General features: G+C 49.2%; 1 protein-coding gene across 1 annotated transcript in view; it reads right to left on the bottom strand.

Moving 5' to 3' along the window:
• ARL5B (ARF like GTPase 5B) overlaps positions 1-19,409 on the bottom strand; it is a 122,945-nt gene extending 103,536 nt beyond the window's left edge. Inside the window, exon 1 of the mRNA XM_082258807.1 lies at positions 19,279-19,409. Within this exon, the coding sequence (XP_082114933.1) occupies positions 19,279-19,324 (46 nt within the window). The 5' untranslated portion in view covers positions 19,325-19,409. The remainder of the gene's footprint in view (positions 1-19,278) is intronic.

The raw sequence follows: 19,409 nt of genomic DNA, 5'->3' as shown, positions 1-19,409 counted from the left end.
GTAGTAGTATAGATGGTGGTACTCTCAGTAGGATGATACATGGGGGGAGGGGTAGTAGTATAGATGGAGGTACTCTCAGTAGGAGGATACATGGGGGAGGGGTAGTAGTATTGATGGAGGTACTCTCAGTAGGAGGATACATGGGGGGAGGGGTAGTAGTATTGATGGTGGTACTCTCAGTAGGACCATACATGGGGGGAGGGGTAGTAGTATTGATGGTGGTACTCTCAGTAGGAGGATACATGGGGGGAGGGGTAGTAGTATAGATGGAGGTACTCTCAGTAGGAGGATATATGGGGGAGGGGTATTGATGGTGGTACTCTCAGTAGGATGATATATGGGGGAGGGGTAGTAGTATTGATGGTGGTACTCTCAGGAGGATACATGGGGGGAGGGGTAGTAGTATAGATGGTGGTACTCTCAGTAGGACCATACATGGGGGGAGGGGTAGTAGTATAGATGGTGGTACTCTCAGTAGGAGGATACATGGGGGGAGGGGTAGTAGTATAGATGGTGGTACTCTCAGTAGGAGGATACATGGGGGGAGGGGTAGTAGTATAGATGGTGGTACTCTCAGTAGGAGGATACATGGGGGGAGGGGTAGTAGTATAGATGGTGGTACTCTCAGTAGGAGGATATATGGGGGAGGGGTAGTAGTATTGATGGAGGTACTCTCAGTAGGAGGATACATGGGGGGAGGGGTAGTAGTATTGATGGTGGTACTCTCAGTAGGATGATATATGGGGGAGGGGTAGTAGTATAGATGGTGGTACTCTCAGTAGGAGGATATATGGGGGAGGGGTAGTAGTATTGATGGAGGTACTCTCAGTAGGATGATACATGGGGGGGAGGGTAGTAGTATTGATGGAGGTTCTCTCAGTAGGAGGATACATGGGGGGGAGGGGTAGTAGTATAGATGGAGGTACTCTCAGTAGGATGATACATGGGGGGAGGGGTAGTAGTATAGATGGTGGTACTCTCAGTAGGATGATACATGGGGGAGGGGTAGTAGTATAGATGGAGGTACTCTCAGTAGGAGGATACATGGGGGAGGGGTAGTAGTATTGATGGAGGTACTCTCAGTAGGAGGATACATGGGGGAGGGGTAGTAGTATTGATGGTGGTACTCTCAGTAGGAGGATACATGGGGGGAGGGGTAGTAGTATAGATGGTGGTACTCTCAGTAGGAGGATACATGGGGGGAGGGGTAGTAGTATAGATGGTGGTACTCTCAGTAGGAGGATATATGGGGGAGGGGTAGTAGTATAGATGGTGGTACTCTCAGTAGGAGGATATATGGGGGGAGGGGTATTAGTATAGATGGCGGTACTCACAGTAGGAGGATATATGGGGGAGGGGTAGTAGTATTGATGGAGGTACTCTCAGTAGGATGATATATGGGGGAGGGGTAGTAGTATAGATGGAGGTACTCTCAGTAGGAGGATATATCGGGGGAGGGGTAGTAGTATTGATGGAGGTACTCTCAGTAGGAGGATACATGGGGGAGGGGTAGTAGTATTGATGGTGGTACTCTCAGTAGGAGGATATATGGGGGGAGGGGTAGTAGTATTGATGGAGGTACTCTCAGTAGGAGGATAAATGGGGGAGGGGTAGTAGTATTGATGGTGGTACTCTCAGTAGAATCTATGGGGGAGGGGAAGTAGTATTAAAGGTGGTACTCTCAGTAGGATGATACATGGGGGAGGGGTAGTAGTATTGATGGAGGTACTCTCAGTAGGAGGATACATGGGGGAGGGGTAGTAGTATTGATGGTGGTACTCTCAGTAGGACCATACATGGGGGGAGGGGTAGTAGTATAGATGGTGGTACTCTCAGTAGGAGGATATATGGGGGAGGGGGTAGTAGTATAGATGGAGGTACTCTCAGTAGGAGGATATATGGGGGGAGGGGTAGTAGTATTGATGGAGGTACTCTCAGTAGGAGGATACATGGGGGAGGGGTAGTAGTATTGATGGTGGTACTCTCAGTAGGAGGATACATGGGGGGAGGGGTAGTAGTATTGATGGAGGTACTCTCAGTAGGAAGATACATGGGGGAGGGGTAGTAGTATTGATGGTGGTACTCTCAGTAGGAGGATACATGGGGGGAGGGGTAGTAGTATAGATGGTGGTACTCTCAGTAGGAGGATACATGGGGGGAGGGGTAGTAGTATTGATGGAGGTACTCTCAGTAGGAGGATATATGGGGGAGGGGTAGTAGTATAGATGGTGGTACTCTCAGTAGGAGGATATATGGGGGGAGGGGTAGTAGTATAGATGGTGGTACTCTCAGTAGGAGGATACATGGGGGGAGGGGTAGTAGTATTGATGGTGGTACTCTCAGTAGGATGATATATGGGGGAGGGGTAGTAGTATAGATGGTGGTACTCTCAGTAGGAGGATACATGGGGGGAGGGGTAGTAGTATAGATGGTGGTACTCTCAGTAGGAGGATACATGGGGGAGGGGTAGTAGTATTGATGGAGGTACTCTCAGTAGGAGGATACATGGGGGAGGGGTAGTAGTATTGATGGTGGTACTCTCAGTAGGACCATACATGGGGGGAGGGGTAGTAGTATAGATGGTGGTACTCTCAGTAGGAGGATACATGGGGGGAGGGGTAGTAGTATAGATGGTGGTACTCTCAGTAGGAGGATACATGGGGGAGGGGTAGTAGTATTGATGGAGGTACTCTCAGTAGGAGGATACATGGGGGAGGGGTAGTAGTATTGATGGAGGTACTCTCAGTAGGAGGATACATGGGGGAGGGGTAGTAGTATTGATGGTGGTACTCTCAGTAGGACCATACATGGGGGGAGGGGTAGTAGTATAGATGGTGGTACTCTCAGTAGGAGGATACATGGGGGGAGGGGTAGTAGTATAGATGGTGGTACTCTCAGTAGGAGGATATATGGGGGAGGGGTAGTAGTATAGATGGTGGTACTCTCAGTAGGAGGATACATGGGGGGAGGGGTAGTAGTATTGATGGTGGTACTCTCAGTAGGATGATATATGGGGGAGGGGTAGTAGTATAGATGGTGGTACTCTCAGTAGGAGGATATATGGGGGAGGGGTAGTAGTATTGATGGTGGTACTCTCAGTAGGAGGATACATGGGGGGAGGGGTAGTAGTATTGATGGAGGTACTCTCAGTAGGAAGATACATGGGGGAGGGGTAGTAGTATTGATGGTGGTACTCTCAGTAGGACCATACATGGGGGGAGGGGTAGTAGTATAGATGGTGGTACTCTCAGTAGGAGGATACATGGGGGGAGGGGTAGTAGTATTGATGGAGGTACTCTCAGTAGGAGGATATATGGGGGAGGGGTAGTAGTATAGATGGTGGTACTCTCAGTAGGAGGATATATGGGGGGAGGGGTAGTAGTATAGATGGTGGTACTCTCAGTAGGAGGATACATGGGGGGAGGGGTAGTAGTATTGATGGTGGTACTCTCAGTAGGATGATATATGGGGGAGGGGTAGTAGTATAGATGGTGGTACTCTCAGTAGGAGGATACATGGGGGGAGGGGTAGTAGTATAGATGGTGGTACTCTCAGTAGGAGGATACATGGGGGAGGGGTAGTAGTATTGACGGAGGTACTCTCAGTAGGAGGATACATGGGGGAGGGGTAGTAGTATTGATGGTGGTACTCTCAGTAGGACCATACATGGGGGGAGGGGTAGTAGTATAGATGGTGGTACTCTCAGTAGGAGGATACATGGGGGGAGGGGTAGTAGTATTGATGGTGGTTCTCTCAGTAGGATGATATATGGGGGAGGGGTAGTAGTATAGATGGTGGTACTCTCAGTAGGAGGATATATGGGGGAGGGGTAGTAGTATTGATGGAGGTACTCTCAGTAGGATGATATATGGGGGAGGGGTAGTAGTATAGATGGAGGTACTCTCAGTAGGAGGATATATGGGGGGAGGGGTAGTAGTATTGATGGAGGTACTCTCAGTAGGAGGATAAATGGGGGAGGGGTAGTAGTATTGATGGTGGTACTCTCAGTAGGAGGATACATGGGGGAGGGGTAGTAGTATTGATGGTGGTACTCTCAGTAGAATCTATGGGGGAGGGGAAGTAGTATTAAAGGTGGTACTCTCAGTAGGAGGATACATGGGGGGAGGGGTAGAAGTATTGATGGTGGTACTCTCAGTAGAATCTATGGGGGAGGGGAAGTAGTATTAAAGGTGGTACTCTCAGTAGGAGGATACATGGGTGGAGGGGTAGTAGTATAGATGGTGGTACTCTCAGTAGGAGGATACATGGGGGGAGGGGTAGTAGTATAGATGGTGGTACTCTCAGTAGGAGGATACATGGGGGGAGGGGTAGTAGTATAGATGGTGGTACTCTCAGTAGGAGGATATATGGGGGAGGGGTAGTAGTATTGATGGAGGTACTCTCAGTAGGAGGATACATGGGGGGAGGGGTAGTAGTATTGATGGTGGTACTCTCAGTAGGATGATATATGGGGGAGGGGTAGTAGTATAGATGGTGGTACTCTCAGTAGGAGGATATATGGGGGAGGGGTAGTAGTATTGATGGAGGTACTCTCAGTAGGATGATATATGGGGGAGGGGTAGTAGTATAGATGGTGGTACTCTCAGTAGGAGGATATATGGGGGAGGGGTAGTAGTATTGATGGTGGTACTCTCAGTAGGAGGATATATGGGGGAGGGGTAGTAGTATAGATGGAGGTACTCTCAGTAGGAGGATATATGGGGGGAGGGGTAGTAGTATTGATGGAGGTACTCTCAGTAGGAGGATACATGGGGGAGGGGTAGTAGTATTGATGGAGGTACTCTCAGTAGGAGGATACATGGGGGGGAGGGGTAGTAGTATTGATGGAGGTACTCTCAGTAGGAGGATACATGGGGGGAGGGGTAGTAGTATTGATGGTGGTACTCTCAGTAGGATGATATATGGGGGAGGGGTAGTAGTATAGATGGTGGTACTCTCAGTAGGAGGATATATGGGGGAGGGGTAGTAGTATTGATGGAGGTACTCTCAGTAGGATGATATATGGGGGAGGGGTAGTAGTATAGATGGTGGTACTCTCAGTAGGAGGATATATGGGGGAGGGGTAGTAGTATTGATGGTGGTACTCTCAGTAGGAGGATATATGGGGGAGGGGTAGTAGTATAGATGGAGGTACTCTCAGTAGGAGGATATATGGGGGGAGGGGTAGTAGTATTGATGGAGGTACTCTCAGTAGGAGGATACATGGGGGAGGGGTAGTAGTATTGATGGTGGTACTCTCAGTAGGAGGATACATGGGGGGGAGGGGTAGTAGTATTGATGGAGGTACTCTCAGTAGGAAGATACATGGGGGAGGGGTAGTAGTATTGATGGTGGTACTCTCAGTAGGATGATACATGGGGGGAGGGGTAGTAGTATAGATGGTGGTACTCTCAGTAGGAGGATATATGGGGGAGGGGTAGTAGTATAGATGGAGGTACTCTCAGTAGGAGGATACATGGGGGAGGGGTAGTAGTATTGATGGAGGTACTCTCAGTAGGAGGATACATGGGGGAGGGGTAGTAGTATTGGTGGTACTCTCAGTAGGAGGATACATGGGGGGAGGGGTAGTAGTATAGATGGTGGTACTCTCAGTAGGAGGATACATGGGGGGAGGGGTAGTAGTATAGATGGTGGTACTCTCAGTAGGAGGATATATGGGGGAGGGGTAGTAGTATAGATGGTGGTACTCTCAGTAGGAGGATATATGGGGGGAGGGGTATTAGTATAGATGGCGGTACTCACAGTAGGAGGATATATGGGGGAGGGGTAGTAGTATTGATGGAGGTACTCTCAGTAGGATGATATATGGGGGAGGGGTAGTAGTATAGATGGAGGTACTCTCAGTAGGAGGATATATCGGGGGAGGGGTAGTAGTATTGATGGAGGTACTCTCAGTAGGAGGATACATGGGGGAGGGGTAGTAGTATTGATGGTGGTACTCTCAGTAGGAGGATATATGGGGGGAGGGGTAGTAGTATTGATGGAGGTACTCTCAGTAGGAGGATAAATGGGGGAGGGGTAGTAGTATTGATGGTGGTACTCTCAGTAGAATCTATGGGGGAGGGGAAGTAGTATTAAAGGTGGTACTCTCAGTAGGATGATACATGGGGGAGGGGTAGTAGTATTGATGGAGGTACTCTCAGTAGGAGGATACATGGGGGAGGGGTAGTAGTATTGATGGTGGTACTCTCAGTAGGACCATACATGGGGGGAGGGGTAGTAGTATAGATGGTGGTACTCTCAGTAGGAGGATATATGGGGGAGGGGGTAGTAGTATAGATGGAGGTACTCTCAGTAGGAGGATATATGGGGGGAGGGGTAGTAGTATTGATGGAGGTACTCTCAGTAGGAGGATACATGGGGGAGGGGTAGTAGTATTGATGGTGGTACTCTCAGTAGGAGGATACATGGGGGGAGGGGTAGTAGTATTGATGGAGGTACTCTCAGTAGGAAGATACATGGGGGAGGGGTAGTAGTATTGATGGTGGTACTCTCAGTAGGAGGATACATGGGGGGAGGGGTAGTAGTATAGATGGTGGTACTCTCAGTAGGAGGATACATGGGGGGAGGGGTAGTAGTATTGATGGAGGTACTCTCAGTAGGAGGATATATGGGGGAGGGGTAGTAGTATAGATGGTGGTACTCTCAGTAGGAGGATATATGGGGGGAGGGGTAGTAGTATAGATGGTGGTACTCTCAGTAGGAGGATACATGGGGGGAGGGGTAGTAGTATTGATGGTGGTACTCTCAGTAGGATGATATATGGGGGAGGGGTAGTAGTATAGATGGTGGTACTCTCAGTAGGAGGATACATGGGGGGAGGGGTAGTAGTATAGATGGTGGTACTCTCAGTAGGAGGATACATGGGGGAGGGGTAGTAGTATTGATGGAGGTACTCTCAGTAGGAGGATACATGGGGGAGGGGTAGTAGTATTGATGGTGGTACTCTCAGTAGAACCATACATGGGGGGAGGGGTAGTAGTATAGATGGTGGTACTCTCAGTAGGAGGATACATGGGGGGAGGGGTAGTAGTATAGATGGTGGTACTCTCAGTAGGAGGATACATGGGGGAGGGGTAGTAGTATTGATGGAGGTACTCTCAGTAGGAGGATACATGGGGGAGGGGTAGTAGTATTGATGGAGGTACTCTCAGTAGGAGGATACATGGGGGAGGGGTAGTAGTATTGATGGTGATACTCTCAGTAGGACCATACATGGGGGGAGGGGTAGTAGTATAGATGGTGGTACTCTCAGTAGGAGGATACATGGGGGGAGGGGTAGTAGTATAGATGGTGGTACTCTCAGTAGGAGGATATATGGGGGAGGGGTAGTAGTATAGATGGTGGTACTCTCAGTAGGAGGATACATGGGGGGAGGGGTAGTAGTATTGATGGTGGTACTCTCAGTAGGATGATATATGGGGGAGGGGTAGTAGTATAGATGGTGGTACTCTCAGTAGGAGGATATATGGGGGAGGGGTAGTAGTATTGATGGTGGTACTCTCAGTAGGAGGATACATGGGGGGAGGGGTAGTAGTATTGATGGAGGTACTCTCAGTAGGAAGATACATGGGGGAGGGGTAGTAGTATTGATGGTGGTACTCTCAGTAGGACCATACATGGGGGGAGGGGTAGTAGTATAGATGGTGGTACTCTCAGTAGGAGGATACATGGGGGGAGGGGTAGTAGTATTGATGGAGGTACTCTCAGTAGGAGGATATATGGGGGAGGGGTAGTAGTATAGATGGTGGTACTCTCAGTAGGAGGATATATGGGGGGAGGGGTAGTAGTATAGATGGTGGTACTCTCAGTAGGAGGATACATGGGGGGAGGGGTAGTAGTATTGATGGTGGTACTCTCAGTAGGATGATATATGGGGGAGGGGTAGTAGTATAGATGGTGGTACTCTCAGTAGGAGGATACATGGGGGGAGGGGTAGTAGTATAGATGGTGGTACTCTCAGTAGGAGGATACATGGGGGAGGGGTAGTAGTATTGACGGAGGTACTCTCAGTAGGAGGATACATGGGGGAGGGGTAGTAGTATTGATGGTGGTACTCTCAGTAGGACCATACATGGGGGGAGGGGTAGTAGTATAGATGGTGGTACTCTCAGTAGGAGGATACATGGGGGGAGGGGTAGTAGTATTGATGGTGGTTCTCTCAGTAGGATGATATATGGGGGAGGGGTAGTAGTATAGATGGTGGTACTCTCAGTAGGAGGATATATGGGGGAGGGGTAGTAGTATTGATGGAGGTACTCTCAGTAGGATGATATATGGGGGAGGGGTAGTAGTATAGATGGAGGTACTCTCAGTAGGAGGATATATGGGGGGAGGGGTAGTAGTATTGATGGAGGTACTCTCAGTAGGAGGATAAATGGGGGAGGGGTAGTAGTATTGATGGTGGTACTCTCAGTAGGAGGATACATGGGGGAGGGGTAGTAGTATTGATGGTGGTACTCTCAGTAGAATCTATGGGGGAGGGGAAGTAGTATTAAAGGTGGTACTCTCAGTAGGAGGATACATGGGGGGAGGGGTAGAAGTATTGATGGTGGTACTCTCAGTAGAATCTATGGGGGAGGGGAAGTAGTATTAAAGGTGGTACTCTCAGTAGGAGGATACATGGGTGGAGGGGTAGTAGTATAGATGGTGGTACTCTCAGTAGGAGGATACATGGGGGGAGGGGTAGTAGTATAGATGGTGGTACTCTCAGTAGGAGGATACATGGGGGGAGGGGTAGTAGTATAGATGGTGGTACTCTCAGTAGGAGGATATATGGGGGAGGGGTAGTAGTATTGATGGAGGTACTCTCAGTAGGAGGATACATGGGGGGAGGGGTAGTAGTATTGATGGTGGTACTCTCAGTAGGATGATATATGGGGGAGGGGTAGTAGTATAGATGGTGGTACTCTCAGTAGGAGGATATATGGGGGAGGGGTAGTAGTATTGATGGAGGTACTCTCAGTAGGATGATATATGGGGGAGGGGTAGTAGTATAGATGGTGGTACTCTCAGTAGGAGGATATATGGGGGAGGGGTAGTAGTATTGATGGTGGTACTCTCAGTAGGAGGATATATGGGGGAGGGGTAGTAGTATAGATGGAGGTACTCTCAGTAGGAGGATATATGGGGGGAGGGGTAGTAGTATTGATGGAGGTACTCTCAGTAGGAGGATACATGGGGGAGGGGTAGTAGTATTGATGGAGGTACTCTCAGTAGGAGGATACATGGGGGGGAGGGGTAGTAGTATTGATGGAGGTACTCTCAGTAGGAGGATACATGGGGGGAGGGGTAGTAGTATTGATGGTGGTACTCTCAGTAGGATGATATATGGGGGAGGGGTAGTAGTATAGATGGTGGTACTCTCAGTAGGAGGATATATGGGGGAGGGGTAGTAGTATTGATGGAGGTACTCTCAGTAGGATGATATATGGGGGAGGGGTAGTAGTATAGATGGTGGTACTCTCAGTAGGAGGATATATGGGGGAGGGGTAGTAGTATTGATGGTGGTACTCTCAGTAGGAGGATATATGGGGGAGGGGTAGTAGTATAGATGGAGGTACTCTCAGTAGGAGGATATATGGGGGGAGGGGTAGTAGTATTGATGGAGGTACTCTCAGTAGGAGGATACATGGGGGAGGGGTAGTAGTATTGATGGTGGTACTCTCAGTAGGAGGATACATGGGGGGGAGGGGTAGTAGTATTGATGGAGGTACTCTCAGTAGGAAGATACATGGGGGAGGGGTAGTAGTATTGATGGTGGTACTCTCAGTAGGACCATACATGGGGGGAGGGGTAGTAGTATAGATGGTGGTACTCTCAGTAGGAGGATACATGGGGGGAGGAGTAGTAGTATAGATGGTGGTACTCTCAGTAGGAGGATATATGGGGGGAGGGGTAGTAGTATAGATGGTGGTACTCTCAGTAGGAGGATACATGGGGGGAGGGGTAGTAGTATTGATGGTGGTACTCTCAGTAGGATGATATATGGGGGAGGGGTAGTAGTATAGATGGTGGTACTCTCAGTAGGATGATACATGGGGGAGGGGTAGTAGTATTGATGGAGGTACTCTCAGTAGGATGATACATGGGGGGAGGGGTAGTAGTATAGATGGTGGTACTCTCAGTAGGAGGATATATGGGGGAGGGGTAGTAGTATTGATGGTGGTACTCTTAGTAGGAGGATACATGGGGGGGAGGGGTAGAAGTATTGATGGTGGTACTCTCAGTAGGAGGATACATGGGGGAGGGGTAGTAGTATAGATGGTGGTACTCTCAGTAGGAAGATACATGGGGGAGGGGTAGTAGTATAGATGGAGGTACTCTCAGTAGGATGATACATGGGGGGAGGGGTAGTAGTATAGATGGTGGTACTCTCAGTAGGATGATACATGGGGGAGGGGTAGAAGTATTGATGGTGGTACTCTCAGTAGGAGGATACATGGGGGAGGGGTAGAAGTATTGATGGTGGTACTCTCAGTAGGATGATACATGGGGGACGGGTAGAAGTATTGATGGTGGTACTCTCAGTAGGAGGATACATGGGGGGAGGGGTAGTAGTATAGATGGTGGTACTCTCAGTAGGAGGATACATGGGGGGAGGGGTAGTAGTATTGATGGTGGTACTCTCAGTAGGATGATATATGGGGGAGGGGTAGTAGTATAGATGGTGGTACTCTCAGTAGGAGGATATATGGGGGAGGGGTAGTAGTATTGATGGTGGTACTCTCAGTAGAATCTATGGGGGAGGGGAAGTAGTATTAAAGGTGGTACTCTCAGTAGGATGATATATGGGGGAGGGGTAGTAGTATTGATGGTGGTACTCTCAGTAGGAGGATACATGGGGGGAGGGGTAGAAGTATTGATGGTGGTACTCTCAGTAGAATCTATGGGGGAGGGGAAGTAGTATTAAAGGTGGTACTCTCAGTAGGAGGATACATGGGGGAGGGGTAGTAGTATAGATGGAGGTACTCTCAGTAGGAGGATATATGGGGGAGGGGTAGTAGTATTGATGGTGGTACTCTCAGGAGGATACATGGGGGGAGGGGTAGTAGTATAGATGGTGGTACTCTCAGTAGGACCATACATGGGGGGAGGGGTAGTAGTATAGATGGTGGTACTCTCAGTAGGAGGATATATGGGGGAGGGGTAGTAGTATAGATGGTGGTACTCTCAGTAGGAGGATATATGGGGGAGGGGTAGTAGTATTGATGGAGGTACTCTCAGTAGGAGGATACATGGGGGGAGGGGTAGTAGTATTGATGGTGGTACTCTCAGTAGGATGATATATGGGGGAGGGGTAGTAGTATAGATGGTGGTACTCTCAGTAGGAGGATATATGGGGGAGGGGTAGTAGTATTGATGGAGGTACTCTCAGTAGGATGATATATGGGGGAGGGGGTAGTAGTATAGATGGAGGTACTCTCAGTAGGAGGATATATGGGGGGAGGGGTAGTAGTATTGATGGAGGTACTCTCAGTAGGAGGATACATGGGGGAGGGGTAGTAGTATTGATGGTGGTACTCTCAGTAGGAGGATACATGGGGGGGAGGGTAGTAGTATTGATGGAGGTTCTCTCAGTAGGAAGATACATGGGGGGAGGGGTAGTAGTATAGATGGAGGTACTCTCAGTAGGAGGATATATGGGGGGAGGGGTAGTAGTATTGATGGAGGTACTCTCAGTAGGAGGATACATGGGGGAGGGGTAGTAGTATTGATGGTGGTACTCTCAGTAGGAGGATACATAGGGGGGAGGGGTAGTAGTATTGATGGAGGTACTCTCAGTAGGAGGATACATGGGGGAGGGGTAGTAGTATTGATGGTGGTACTCTCAGTAGGAGGATACATGGGGGGAGGGGTAGTAGTATAGATGGTGGTACTCTCAGTAGGAGGATACATGGGGGGAGGGGTAGTAGTATAGATGGTGGTACTCTCAGTAGGAGGATATATGGGGGAGGGGTAGTAGTATAGATGGTGGTACTCTCAGTAGGAGGATACATGGGGGGAGGGGTAGTAGTATAGATGGTGGTACTCTCAGTAGGAGGATATATGGGGGAGGGGTAGTAGTATTGATGGAGGTACTCTCAGTAGGAGGATACATGGGGGAGGGGTAGTAGTATTGATGGTGGTACTCTCAGTAGGAGGATACATGGGGGAGGGGTAGTAGTATTGATGGTGGTACTCTCAGTAGAATCTATGGGGGAGGGGAAGTAGTATTAAAGGTGGTACTCTCAGTAGGAGGATACATGGGGGGAGGGGTAGAAGTATTGATGGTGGTACTCTCAGTAGAATCTATGGGGGAGGGGAAGTAGTATTAAAGGTGGTACTCTCAGTAGGAGGGTACATGGGTGGAGGGGTAGTAGTATAGATGGTGGTACTCTCAGTAGGAAGATACATGGGGGAGGGGTAGTAGTATAGATGGTGGTACTCTCAGTAGGATGATACATGGGGGGAGGGGTAGTAGTATAGATGGAGGTACTCTCAGTAGGAGGATACATGGGGGAGGGGTAGTAGTATTGATGGAGGTACTCTCAGTAGGAGGATACATGGGGGGAGGGGTAGTAGTATTGATGGTGGTACTCTCAGTAGGACCATACATGGGGGGAGGGGTAGTAGTATTGATGGTGGTACTCTCAGTAGGAGGATACATGGGGGGAGGGGTAGTAGTATAGATGGAGGTACTCTCAGTAGGAGGATATATGGGGGAGGGGTATTGATGGTGGTACTCTCAGTAGGATGATATATGGGGGAGGGGTAGTAGTATTGATGGTGGTACTCTCAGGAGGATACATGGGGGGAGGGGTAGTAGTATAGATGGTGGTACTCTCAGTAGGACCATACATGGGGGGAGGGGTAGTAGTATAGATGGTGGTACTCTCAGTAGGAGGATACATGGGGGGAGGGGTAGTAGTATAGATGGTGGTACTCTCAGTAGGAGGATACATGGGGGGAGGGGTAGTAGTATAGATGGTGGTACTCTCAGTAGGAGGATATATGGGGGAGGGGTAGTAGTATAGATGGTGGTACTCTCAGTAGGAGGATACATGGGGGGAGGGGTAGTAGTATAGATGGTGGTACTCTCAGTAGGATGATACATGGGGGGAGGGGTAGTAGTATAGATGGTGGTACTCTCAGTAGGATGATACATGGGGGAGGGGTAGTAGTATAGATGGAGGTACTCTCAGTAGGAGGATACATGGGGGAGGGGTAGTAGTATTGATGGAGGTACTCTCAGTAGGAGGATACATGGGGGAGGGGTAGTAGTATTGGTGGTACTCTCAGTAGGAGGATACATGGGGGGAGGGGTAGTAGTATAGATGGTGGTACTCTCAGTAGGAGGATACATGGGGGGAGGGGTAGTAGTATAGATGGTGGTACTCTCAGTAGGAGGATATATGGGGGAGGGGTAGTAGTATAGATGGAGGTACTCTCAGTAGGATGATATATGGGGGGAGGGGTATTAGTATAGATGGCGGTACTCACAGTAGGAGGATATATGGGGGAGGGGTAGTAGTATTGATGGAGGTACTCTCAGTAGGATGATATATGGGGGAGGGGTAGTAGTATAGATGGAGGTACTCTCAGTAGGAGGATATATCGGGGGAGGGGTAGTAGTATTGATGGAGGTACTCTCAGTAGGAGGATACATGGGGGAGGGGTAGTAGTATTGATGGTGGTACTCTCAGTAGGAGGATATATGGGGGGAGGGGTAGTAGTATTGATGGAGGTACTCTCAGTAGGAGGATAAATGGGGGAGGGGTAGTAGTATTGATGGTGGTACTCTCAGTAGAATCTATGGGGGAGGGGAAGTAGTATTAAAGGTGGTACTCTCAGTAGGAGGATACATGGGGGGAGGGGTAGAAGTATTGATGGTGGTACTCTCAGTAGAATCTATGGGGGAGGGGAAGTAGTATTAAAGGTGGTACTCTCAGTAGGAGGATACATGGGTGGAGGGGTAGTAGTATAGATGGTGGTACTCTCAGTATGATGATATATGGGGGAGGGGTAGTAGTATTGATGGAGGTACTCTCAGTAGGATGATATATGGGGGAGGGGGTAGTAGTATAGATGGAGGTACTCTCAGTAGGAGGATATATGGGGGGAGGGGTAGTAGTATTGATGGAGGTACTCTCAGTAGGAGGATACATGGGGGGAGGGGTAGTAGTATTGATGGTGGTACTCTCAGTAGGATGATATATGGGGGAGGGGTAGTAGTATAGATGGTGGTACTCTCAGTAGGAGGATATATGGGGGAGGGGTAGTAGTATTGATGGAGGTACTCTCAGTAGGATGATATATGGGGGAGGGGGTAGTAGTATAGATGGAGGTACTCTCAGTAGGAGGATATATGGGGGGAGGGGTAGTAGTATTGATGGAGGTACTCTCAGTAGGAGGATACATGGGGGAGGGGTAGTAGTATTGATGGTGGTACTCTCAGTAGGAGGATACATGGGGGGGAGGGGTAGTAGTATTGATGGTGGTACTCTCAGTAGGACCATACATGGGGGGAGGGGTAGTAGTATAGATGGTGGTACTCTCAGTAGGAGGATACATGGGGGGAGGGGTAGTAGTATAGATGGTGGTACTCTCAGTAGGAGGATATATGGGGGAGGGGTAGTAGTATAGATGGTGGTACTCTCAGTAGGAGGATATATGGGGGGAGGGGTAGTAGTATAGATGGTGGTACTCTCAGTAGGAGGATACATGGGGGGAGGGGTAGTAGTATTGATGGTGGTACTCTCAGTAGGATGATATATGGGGGAGGGGTAGTAGTATAGATGGTGGTACTCTCAGTAGGAGGATATATGGGGGAGGGGTAGTAGTATTGATGGAGGTACTCTCAGTAGGATGATATATGGGGGAGGGGTAGTAGTATAGATGGAGGTACTCTCAGTAGGAGGATATATGGGGGGAGGGGTAGTAGTATTGATGGAGGTACTCTCAGTAGGAGGATACATGGGGGAGGGGTAGTAGTATTGATGGTGGTACTCTCAGTAGGAGGATACATGGGGGAGGGGTAGTAGTATTGATGGTGGTACTCTCAGTAGAATCTATGGGGGAGGGGAAGTAGTATTAAAGGTGGTACTCTCAGTAGGAGGATACATGGGGGGAGGGGTAGTAGTATAGATGGAGGTACTCTCAGTAGGAGGATATATGGGGGAGGGGTATTGATGGTGGTACTCTCAGTAGGATGATATATGGGGGAGGGGTAGTAGTATTGATGGTGGTACTCTCAGTAGGACCATACATGGGGGGAGGGGTAGTAGTATAGATGGTGGTACTCTCAGTAGGAGGATACATGGGGGGAGGGGTAGTAGTATAGATGGTGGTACTCTCAGTAGGAGGATATATGGGGGAGGGGTAGTAGTATTGATGGAGGTACTCTCAGTAGGAGGATACATGGGGGGAGGGGTAGTAGTATTGATGGTGGTACTCTCAGTAGGATGATATATGGGGGAGGGGTAGTAGTATAGATGGTGGTACTCTCAGTAGGAGGATATATGGGGGAGGGGTAGTAGTATTGATGGAGGTACTCTCAGTAGGATGATATATGGGGGAGGGGGTAGTAGTATAGATGGAGGTACTCTCAGTAGGAGGATATATGGGGGGAGGGGTAGTAGTATTGATGGAGGTACTCTCAGTAGGAGGATACATGGGGGAGGGGTAGTAGTATTGATGGTGGTACTCTCAGTAGGAGGATACATGGGGGGAGGGGTAGTAGTATAGATGGTGGTACTCTCAGTAGGATACATGGGGGAGGGGTAGTAGTATTGATGGAGGTACTCTCAGTAGGAGGATACATGGGGGAGGGGTAGTAGTATTGATGGTGGTACTCTCAGTAGGACCATACATGGGGGGAGGGGTAGTAGTATAGATGGTGGTACTCTCAGTAGGAGGATACATGGGGGGAGGGGTAGTAGTATTGATGGTGGTACTCTCAGTAGGAGGATACATGGGGGGGAGGGGTAGTAGTATTGATGGAGGTACTCTCAGTAGGAAGATACATGGGGGAGGGGTAGTAGTATTGATGGTGTTACTCTCAGTAGGATGATACATGGGGGGGAGGGGTAGTAGTATTGATGGAGGTACTCTCAGTAGGAAGATACATGGGGGAGGGGTAGTAGTATTGATGGTGGTACTCTCAGTAGGACCATACATGGGGGGAGGGGTAGTAGTATAGATGGTGGTACTCTCAGTAGGAGGATACATGGGGGGAGGGGTAGTAGTATAGATGGTGGTACTCTCAGTAGGAGGATACATGGGGGGAGGGGTAGTAGTATTGATGGAGGTACTCTCAGTAGGAGGATATATGGGGGAGGGGTAGTAGTATAGATGGTGGTACTCTCAGTAGGAGGATATATGGGGGGAGGGGTAGTAGTATAGATGGTGGTACTCTCAGTAGGAGGATACATGGGGGGAGGGGTAGTAGTATTGATGGTGGTACTCTCAGTAGGATGATATATGGGGGAGGGGTAGTAGTATAGATGGTGGTACTCTCAGTAGGATGATACATGGGGGAGGGGTAGTAGTATTGATGGTGGTACTCTCAGTAGGAGGATACATGGGGGGAGGGGTAGTAGTATAGATGGTGGTACTCTCAGTAGGATACATGGGGGAGGGGTAGTAGTATTGATGGAGGTACTCTCAGTAGGAGGATACATGGGGGAGGGGTAGTAGTATTGATGGTGGTACTCTCAGTAGGACCATACATGGGGGGAGGGGTAGTAGTATAGATGGTGGTACTCTCAGTAGGAGGATACATGGGGGGAGGGGTAGTAGTATTGATGGTGGTACTCTCAGTAGGAGGATATATGGGGGAGGGGTAGTAGTATAGATGGTGGTACTCTCAGTAGGAGGATATATGGGGGAGGGGTAGTAGTATTGATGGAGGTACTCTCAGTAGGATGATATATGGGGGAGGGGTAGTAGTATTGATGGTGGTACTCTCAGTAGGAGGATATATGGGGGAGGGTTAGTAGTATAGATGGTGGTACTCTCAGTAGGATGATATATGGGGGAGGGGTAGTAGTATAGATGGAGGTACTCTCAGTAGGAGGATATATGGGGGGAGGGGTAGTAGTATTGATGGAGGTACTCTCAGTAGGAGGATATATGGGGGAGGGGTAGTAGTATTGATGGAGGTACTCTCAGTAGGAGGATACATGGGGGAGGGGTAGTAGTATTGATGGTGGTACTCTAAGTAGGAGGATACATGGGGGAGGGGTAGTAGTATTGATGGTGGTACTCTCAGTAGGAGGATACATGGGGGAGGGGTAGTAGTATTGATGGTGGTACTCTCAGTAGGAGGATACATGGGGGAGGGGTAGTAGTATTGATGGTGGTACTCTCAGTAGAATCTATGGGGGAGGGGAAGTAGTATTAAAGGTGGTACTCTCAGTAGGAGGGTACATGGGTGGAGGGGTAGTAGTATAGATGGAGGTACTCTCAGTAGGAGGATATATGGGGGAGAGGTATTGATGGTGGTACTCTCAGTAGGATGATACATGGGGGGAGGGGTAGTAGTATTGATGGTGGTACTCTCAGTAGGACCATATATGGGGGGGAGGGGTAGTAGTATTAATGGTGGTACTCTCAGTAGGAGGATACATGGGGGGAGGGGTAGTAGTATTGATGGTGGTACTCTCAGTAGGAGGATATATGGGGGAGGGGTAGTCGTATAGATGGTGGTACTCTCAGTAGGAGGATATATGGGGGGAGGGGTAGTAGTATAGATGGTGGTACTCTCAGTAGGAGGATACATGGGGGAGGGGTAGTAGTATTGATGGTGGTACTCTCAGTAGGAGGATACATGGGGGGAGGGGTAGTAGTATTGATGGTGGTACTCTCAGTAGGATGATACATGGGGGGAGGGGTAGTAGTATAGATGGAGGTACTCTCAGTAGGATGATACATGGGGGAGGGGTAGTAGTATAGATGGAGGTACTCTCAGTAGGAGGATACATGGGGGAGGGGTAGTAGTATTGATGGAGGTACTCTCAGTAGGAGGATACATGGGGGAGGGGTAGTAGTATTGATGGTGGTACTCTCAGTAGGACCATACATGGGGGGAGGGGTAGTAGTATTGATGGTGGTACTCTCAGTAGGAGGATACATGGGGGGAGGGGTAGTAGTATAGATGGTGGTACTCTCAGTAGGAGGATACATGGGGGAGGGGTAGTAGTATTGATGGTGGTACTCTCAGTAGGAGGATACATGGGGGAGGGGTAGTAGTATTGATGGTGGTACTCTCAGTAGGATGATACATGGGGGGAGGGGTAGTAGTATAGATGGAGGTACTCTCAGTAGGATGATACATGGGGGAGGGGTAGTAGTATAGATGGAGGTACTCTCAGTAGGAGGATACATGGGGGAGGGGTAGTAGTATTGATGGAGGTACTCTCAGTAGGAGGATACATGGGGGAGGGGTAGTAGTATTGATGGTGGTACTCTCAGTAGGACCATACATGGGGGGAGGGGTAGTAGTATTGATGGTGGTACTCTCAGTAGGAGGATACATGGGGGGAGGGGTAGTAGTATAGATGGTGGTACTCTCAGTAGGATGATACATGGGGGAGGGGTAGTAGTATAGATGGTGGTACTCTCAGTAGGAGGATACATGGGGGAGGGGTAGTAGTATAGATGGTGGTACTCTCAGTAGGAGGATACATGGGGGGGAGGGGTAGTAGTATAGATGGTGGTACTCTCAGTAGGATGATACATGGGGGAGGGGTAGTAGTATTGATGGTGGTACTCTCAGTAGAATCTATGGGGGAGGGGTAGTAGTATTGATGGTGGTACTCTCAGTAGGAGGATACATGGGGGGAGGGGTAGAAGTATTGATGGTGGTACTCTCAGTAGGAGGATACATGGGGGAGGGGTAGTAGTATAGATGGTGGTACTCTCAGTAGGAGGATACATGGGGGAGGGGTAGTAGTATAGATGGTGGTACTCTCAGTAGGATGATACATGGGGGAGGGGTAGTAGTATTGATGGTGGTACTCTCAGTAGAATCTATGGGGGAGGGGTAGTAGTATTGATGGTGGTACTCTCAGTAGGAGGATACATGGGGGGAGGGGTAGAAGTATTGATGGTGGTACTCTCAGTAGAATCTATGGGGGAGGGGAAGTAGTATTAAAGGTGGTACTCTCAGTAGGAGGATACATGGGGGGAGGGGTAGTAGTATAGATGGAGGTACTCTCAGTATGATGATATATGGGGGGAGGGGTATTGATGGTGGTACCCGGCTGGCTCCCTCACCTTGGTTACAGAAGAAGTTCCACAGCTTGGCGAAGATGAGTCCCATGGCGGCAGACAGCGGCTCTCCCTCTCACACACACATGATGAGTCCACTGTCCGGGCTCCGTCCGCCCCTCTCACCCTCCAGGGAC

This window comes from Pelophylax lessonae (assembly GCF_965119305.1).
Source record: "Pelophylax lessonae genome assembly, chromosome: 5".
In the NCBI taxonomy this organism is placed as follows: domain Eukaryota; kingdom Metazoa; phylum Chordata; class Amphibia; order Anura; family Ranidae; genus Pelophylax; species Pelophylax lessonae.
This window is presented reverse-complemented; position numbering and strand designations above follow the sequence as displayed.